The 7,661-nt window shown below is 37.7% G+C and overlaps 2 protein-coding genes across 2 annotated transcripts in view; one reads left to right on the top strand and one right to left on the bottom strand.

Moving 5' to 3' along the window:
- The first annotated feature begins 597 nt into the window (after positions 1 to 597).
- On the top strand, positions 598 to 7,117 carry LOC131773576 (uncharacterized). Its single transcript, XM_059089521.2, has 6 exons — positions 598 to 737; positions 3,630 to 3,712; positions 3,897 to 4,283; positions 4,497 to 4,787; positions 5,323 to 5,409; positions 5,762 to 7,117. Exons 2-6 carry the CDS (start codon positions 3,661 to 3,663, stop codon positions 5,965 to 5,967), a joined length of 1,023 nt encoding a protein of 340 aa, XP_058945504.1. The 5' UTR covers positions 598 to 737; positions 3,630 to 3,660; the 3' UTR covers positions 5,968 to 7,117.
- The window catches only part of LOC131773575 (E3 ubiquitin-protein ligase TRIP12-like), a 29,785-nt gene continuing 28,600 nt past the window's right edge, over positions 6,477 to 7,661 (bottom strand). Inside the window, exon 60 of the mRNA XM_059089520.2 lies at positions 6,477 to 7,448. Within this exon, the coding sequence (XP_058945503.2) occupies positions 7,252 to 7,448 (197 nt within the window). The 3' untranslated portion in view covers positions 6,477 to 7,251. The remainder of the gene's footprint in view (positions 7,449 to 7,661) is intronic.

Here is a 7,661-nt window from a genome sequence, read left to right as displayed (position 1 = left end):
CACGTTCACGGAAGTGTGAATCGAGAATATTAAAGGCAACAAAGGGTAATTGTGTTATTTTTAGTCATGTGGCGATCACAAACCTTCTCACGAGAGCTGGTTCAAGTGAAATCCTGCTAGGTTCCTCGACGTTAGAATTTATCAGAAAGGCCTTACGTAACACCATTACTGTCAGGTCAAATTAACTTACCAAACACGAGTGGCCTTATCATGAAGATGGTAGGTAGCGTGCGCGTTAAACAAGCATTAAGGAATCGAGGTTAAAGTCCAAATGAAAACAGATGGATCATTCAAGAATAAAAAAAAACTAAAATCAATTAATGGTTTTAGAAGAAGACTTTAGCACGGAGTCTTTTTTCTTTTCATTCCAAATCAATTTTGATATTGGCTAAGAGCGGCAGTTCTGACCTCGCAGTTTGCTGAAAACAGTGACTTCTTAATATAACAGAGCAGACAAAGACAAGAAAAACTCATGATGTAATAATCACAGGTATTCGAACATTGAACCTTGATCGATCGTTAACCTACACAAACATTTCTTTTTTGAGTCCAAACTCCCCTCATGAACACGTAACAAGCTCAAAGTCTATCAAATGATTTTAGGCTCTCGTGAGAAGCTAACTTCTCTGGGTAATGGATTTATAATTTTCAAGGCCTTGAACTGAGAAGTTATTTTTCACTTTTCTTGTCGACTTCAACGGTTTATTGCTGTCATTCGTACATTACCATATCAAAAGGTATGTGTAGCAGTATCACAAAGTTAACCATGGCTAGTGAGGTTAAAAATTCGTGCTTTTGTGGTGTGAGAATTGCGCATAGGTGAAGCCATGTAATGAATTTAGAAACAGAGCGCATCATACCTAACGCCTGGGGCTGTTCGGGTTAAAAAAAAGAAAAAAAATAGAAGAAAGGGAAAGAGAGCTAGATGGAGAAAAATGTTGTCACTTTCTGCTACTGCATGTGAATACTTTCATTATATTTTATGTAAGTGAAAATTGTCCTTGAAAACGATACTCAAACTTTACTTACGACTAACTACACATTTTTTTTAATGATGAGTGAACCACAACAGAGTTTTAGTGAATGAGATGATTCTTCTTCCATCTGTATCGCACTGAAATGTAGAACAAATACCCAGCATCTTTAAACAATGTCTATGAAAAGTTTAACATTTTATTTCGGTAGCTGGAGATTTTCCGACTCGTGATAAAAAAATTTGATCAATTTGTGATTGACAACATTCATTTGACAAGTTATATGATTTTAAATTCTCTTCGCAGCTGGATATCTTTTAGTCGTTGTATCTCTTTCTCTTTGCTCGTCTCTTCGTGAAGACCTCTCCGGAAACAAAGGAGATAGGAGATATTTTTAAAAAAATTGGGTCTGCAATCAAGCGATGGCTGTACCATTATGACATCATAGGCGTGTAAAGATGTAGCACTGCACATGTCTGAAGATCAGAGTTCATAAAGTTAAACAGTTACGATTTCGTTGTAGATCGCGGCACAAACTTTACTGCAGAAACAAACTTCCTTCGCAGTCACTTCCAAAGATTTTTATTATCTTGAAAAATTTTAGTTTGGCTTTATTTTGTTGCATAAATGCAAAATCACAAAGTTAAACTGCCGACGTTCAAGTTTTGAGAGAAAGGGGTACATCCTTCAGGCCTTCAGTGATAAAAGCCCTGCATTGGTTAGGCTTGAACACAGGGTTCGAGTTTTAACATTCCTAAAATTACCGTGGTATATATTTGCATGCTAGTCTGTACTAAAAGGATTTGAGTCCATCATAAATGGGGAGCATATGGCACGGTTCTCCTCGTTTCTGAGCATGTGATATGGTTTTTTTTTTCTTTTGAAAAAGTTCAACACATATGGTCCTAAAATAGAGTAGGCACTTTAGATTATTTTGAGTTATTAGGGACACCACGTGGCTCAAGAAATCTAAAATAAAAGATAAATGGGAAAGTTTGAATGTTTCAACGGTTTTAAAAATTTTATCAAGCGTCAGCTGGTGATGAAGTGAATTGAACTGGAAACAGTCAACAGCTGCGCGAACAGACTCCCTTGAAAACTTTATTCTTAAACCGTACTTGTGTTTGAATATGTACTTTGTATTGAAACGTACTTTGTATTGATATGAAACGTCTCTCTATGGAAATGTTATCTCAATACCGTGCTCTTTCCGTGCGAGCAAATGCAAGCGTCGAGTTTCTTGTGTAAGTCATGTGTCAAACCCTTTACCTTGGTTTCAAAGGTGACCTAACGCAATATTGAATTTTTGATGGTTATGTTGAATTGAAGAGTTCAGCTGAGTGTTGCGGATATAATCAAACGTCGAGAAAATATTTCGAATCCCAATCTGTCTACTTCTTTGACAAAAGAAAAAGAAAAGCACATTTAATTAAGACATTTTGTTTTCGAAGAACGAAGTTCGTACAAATTTGCGTGACCCAGCAAGTTGATGTAATCCGCAAATTTGTTTTGATCTGTCAGCACTCCGAAGTCTCGGGTGACTCGAAAAAGAACATGACAGGGAACACTAGTTCACCAGCAAACTTGTATCATCCTTCCGTTATACTTAATTAGTTAAGCTATGTTTTGCGGGAGGTCGCAGACGAAAATGTTTACAGTGTACATGGGGTCTTTAAAGCATCTGCTTAATTAAAAACAAAAAGGAAGCCACTCAAACTCAACTGTAAGGAGTGATCATACTTAGGCCCTGTGAAAAACATGATGAAACTGCATGATAGACTAAGTGTAACCGAAGCATGTAGATGAAAAGGGTGTAGACGTCCGATTTTGCGTTTGAAGATTTACGCGTTCATCAAAACAAAACAAATCACGGTAACTCTAAGATTATGATTCTATGCTGCGGTGATCTTAATTCAATATTGGTTTTATTCATCGTGAAATTAGTTGACTTAGCAAGGCACAAGAGGAAGTTTTTCTATTGGCAGCATCGTAGTTTTAATAAAGATCGAAAGAGAGGTTTTTCTTTATCTTGTGAATCCATTTGTTTCACTGGTGCAATTCTACATGAGAATACGAGCACGCAAAATTGATGGAGTTTCGGAGTATCTTATAGGTTACGGATTCGAATATTGATGAAGCAGCTTTCTATCGATCGTTGTAGGTATTCAGTATGCTTTCTACTTACATCTCTCATTTCCGATAAATCCCTGTACAATTTTCATCAACTATGACTAAAAAAAATAAAAGAATGGAATCTTTCTGCAGAGCAATGCCAAAACATATAATTATAAACGTAATATACCACCCGTAATGAAATAGATGATTTGATGTTATCATCTGAGTGATAATGTAAATTGGCCCTGTATAAAGTTTCTAAGGCGGACGTTTCGCGCGTTTTCTCTGAGTCAGAGCTGAAGACGAAGGGCTAACACTCGAAACGTTAGCCAAATCGTTTAATGATGCCCCACCGACGCAGCACCTCAGTTTCTTTGGAAACTTACCCCTTTATCCTTTATTCATAAACTTGGATAAATTATTCATTGACAAATTAGATTATGGGATGTGGGTTCTAAATACTTCACAGTGTATCAAAACACGGGGTCCGCAATGGGGTCCATGAATAAACTTATTTCTACATTTGTCTTTTGCATTCAGAAAAAGACGGCCACCAGTGAGTATCACAGAAATGCTCATCGCTTTGGCAATAATCACAGCAGTATTGGTAAACATGTCACCAAGTGAGTACACTGTCATAGGCCATAATAGCATTGAAATTCGATACAGAACAACTTATAACACTGTAAAAAGTTCGTCAAAGAGAAGAAAAATGGAAAATTAAGATAACTTGTTTGAATTTGATCTTGCATCAAAATTACGCGGTTTAGAGTTAAACCTCATGGTATGTTTACTCTTGTTACTTAGCATGTTCCTCCTGCCCAAGCCCTGCTGTGACGTACGCAGCAGAAACTGACAATGTCACACTTTGTTGGCAAATTCCCGCAGATATTGACATCAAACGACTGACAAGATTCACAGTGCTTGCCTTGAAAAGGCCAGTTCAGCTTGTGATGGAGAAAGTAGCCTCTGCTGGAGATAGTGGAAAGTTTTTTAGAACCTACGATGATTATCATGATGGTTTGTATAGCGGACGAGCAACAATGGATGCTGATCTGAGCGGAAGAATGGTGTTCTTTAGGATTACAAATTATTCAACCGCGATGGAGAATGTCTACTGTATATTGTATGAGATGTTTGTACTCAATGACGTACTCATGTGTCATTCTCATGCAATTTTCTTGCGAACAGTTGGTGAGTTCGCGTAGATACAGCCTTAAATACTTAAATACGTTTCTATCAGAAGGCTGGACTTCCCAAGGGGTTATTTATTTCATGTACTAGATACTGAGTATTCGCCTAAAACTTCTAAAGCCGCAATACCTCGATCGATCAAGTTTTTGTTTTTTACTCTACACTAGGCTGATGTCATAGCGGTAACAAAGTGTTCTTTATTTTTTGATTCAGTACCTGTACAGATACAGAATTGCACTCCTAACCTTACTCTTACCGCCTCACAAGCGCAACCAGTAACACTGACCTGCTCTGTAACTGGAAAACCTCAGCCGCGAGTGGCCTGGTACTCTCTTCCTGACATGGTCCTCTTAAAATCAAGCATCACTTCCCACTCAGCTCTCGTGATCACAAAGTCAGCAGTGGAGATCAGAGTAAAGAGAGGATTACGACAGTACTTGTTTGAGACAGTTAACCACCCTAATGGAAAGAAACGAACTCGTGTTCTCACTGTTTATGGAAAATGTAGGTGTAAGGGAACTAAAATAGTGACAAAAAGCACAAGTTATTCAACTTCTTTTCAGGTGAAATATATATAAACTTGTCTTGATTTGCATGTACCACAAAAATAATGCATTTTAAGGTGAGTGAGGTGAATGCTATATTCACACTCCAATCGTTAGAGTAGAAAAGTGAGTGGATTTTTCTCGGAGCATTCCCAACCCCATCCATGACAGATGACACAGATACCAAAACAGGTACTCCATGTCTTACTCACAGTGCCAAGTGTGTGGGTCCCTAGACATTCTTGATAAATATGCAACTCTAAAGTAGACGAACCTAGCGGTTTATCGCCCTTCCTTTAGAGGATTACATTCCCATAAGTCATCAGTAAAATAACCCGTTTCTGCGCGTTGCTATAGCACCCTGCATGTTCGTCTGGTGGGGAGCTCCCATGGCAGTTCAGCGCTCTCTCAACAAAGCTGATTAGGTAACAGTAAAAAAAAAAGGCATGTCGACTAACTTTTGGTTAATATACTTTTTTTTTTCTTTTTTTCAGATGACGAAATTCCTAGTACCGCAGCGAATAACGTAACAGTAGCAGGCATGACAAGCGCCACACTACTTACCACTAAGCCTACTCAAGGTAGGGAATGGTTCTTTTTCAAAATCTATGTTACTGTGACCTCTCAATCTTAAATAAGTGGGAAAAAGACCCTTTTCAAAGTAAAATTGCTGATCGAAGCATCACACAGTGCACTTGACAGATATCGAAATAGTACATGAACTAACTCGCTTATGAGTTTAACTTAAGTTCCGGACTCAAGATTGTTAGGTCGGATGTTTGTACCCTTGTGAGTGAATCAGATTATTCCTCCGTCCTACGTTCTCGACAACTGCTAAACATCTCTCTAAATTCGACGACCAAAGCCAAAATTTACCATCTTTCGTGATTTACTAACGCAAAAATGACATATATCTAATGAATTTGCTTTCAGGTCAGCCTGAGAAGCTCTCTGACACAAATCTGCGGACAGGACTGATTGTAGTCAGTGCTATATTCGGTCTGTTCTTGGTTGGCGTCGTTTTTTTGGTGTTACGGTACCGAAGAACACAGCGGAACAAAAGTCTAGGGAACAAAAGAGTACGGCGAAATGACACTGAAAAATCTGCAACACCATTGACGTCTTGCGAAGCAACTTAAATTATCAATCGATAAGGAACAATCCAAAGTCTGGATTATGTTTAGATTAAAGGAAAAAAAAAAGAAAAGAAGAAAAAAAAAAAGAAACCAGGAAGGGGTCGATCCCCATCTTGTTCCAGACCTCAAATGCGCAAGCACAAAAATTCCTTTTTAGCGCCGTGTGGCTAGCGGTTCTTGACATGAAATCATAGTAAGCAACAACAGTCCCAATAACGGAAAGAAGAGCTTTCAACTGCGCTAAAAACCTCGCTAAATCTATTGTAAATACGTGACTTTGTTTCAGTCTACAGGGAAAGAGGAATACCTACCATAAATAATTCGATCCTAAATAGGATTATTGGAAATTACCACTTAATTTTTCCTTCTTATTTATTTCCAAGCAAACATCACATACGTCAGTAATACAGATTACTGTTGCGTAGTGGTACCATTAGGCCTTTGTACAGTTACAAAAATTTAGGTTTCCTTCCTGTGCAAAGTAACGAGCAAAACATAGAATGATACTGAAACAAGTCAACTATAGTCGATTTATTTACAGCGGCTGTGAACATCCTTAACTGCTGCTTCATGTACACAGCTTTCATATTTTTAGTAAACAATGTTAATTTGCATAGTCTCGGTGGTTCAATTTCTTTTCCTTAAAACGTGTATTCAATAATCAAAGTTAGTGATTTTTATCAAGCGACCTTATTCCAATATGTGTACAATATGCTTTTCACTGATTGTAAATAAGAAGAATCCCTAAAACAAAAAGAAAAGGGAATGGAAGGGAAGGAGATAATGGCACAGTTAAACACCGTGAGGGCTCTGAACAAGATTTAAATTGAGGAGCAAATAGTCTGTGACGTTTATGTACAATTGCTATGTATATAAGGCGTTTTAAAATATATTACAAACAATTAATTCTAGCATTCTCAACCGTAAGTGGAGAAATTCAAAGAAGAAAAAGGAAAAAAAAAAGGCAGAAAGCTAGAACATAAATGAAACTACATATTGCAATAAGGTCTTTCTATTACTGTAGCAATAATAAAGCGTCTTACTTAGGAGAGTCAAGTGGTTGGTCAACGACCTTTAACATGAACTTAATAGTTAGTAAAGCATTATTATCAAAATTTAACCATTACTTTATTAAACGAATTTGTCAATTTTAGCCATGATTTTTGATGGTAACATAAACATTCAAAAAAATTGATGAGAGCACTTCCGATCCCGTCAAGCGGCCGCAACTCGACGCGTACGACAGTTAATGTACAGGAGCGTACACTTCGGGTGGTGTGTACAAACTTAAGACAAATGAAATGAACGCTGTCCCTCTAAGGCAGCCAGCTTTAGCTTGCCAGCCATGATCTCTTTGCTGGAGTAGTCTGGCAGTTTCAAGTAATTGACGCAGGTCATGACAGACGGCAGGTAGTTATCAGCACATAGTGGAGGCTCAAACGACTTGCGAACTATGGTCAGCGGTGGATTAAGACTGCGCAGGCCTACGATAAAACAAACAGACTGATATATCATTCCCACATTTAATGGCACTAATACTTTTTGAAATATGGAGATTCTTTTAAATACACGCTGATGTAAAAGTGAAAATAAGACGAAAGCTTTGTTGAATATTAAATCATCAAATTCTTTCACGCATGTCAAGAGCACTTAATCAAATGGTTTGAAATTAAAAAAAAAACGCCAAAAAAAACGAT

The sequence above is a fragment of the Pocillopora verrucosa genome, chromosome 6 (genome assembly GCF_036669915.1).
Source record: "Pocillopora verrucosa isolate sample1 chromosome 6, ASM3666991v2, whole genome shotgun sequence".
In the NCBI taxonomy this organism is placed as follows: domain Eukaryota; kingdom Metazoa; phylum Cnidaria; class Anthozoa; order Scleractinia; family Pocilloporidae; genus Pocillopora; species Pocillopora verrucosa.
This window is presented reverse-complemented; position numbering and strand designations above follow the sequence as displayed.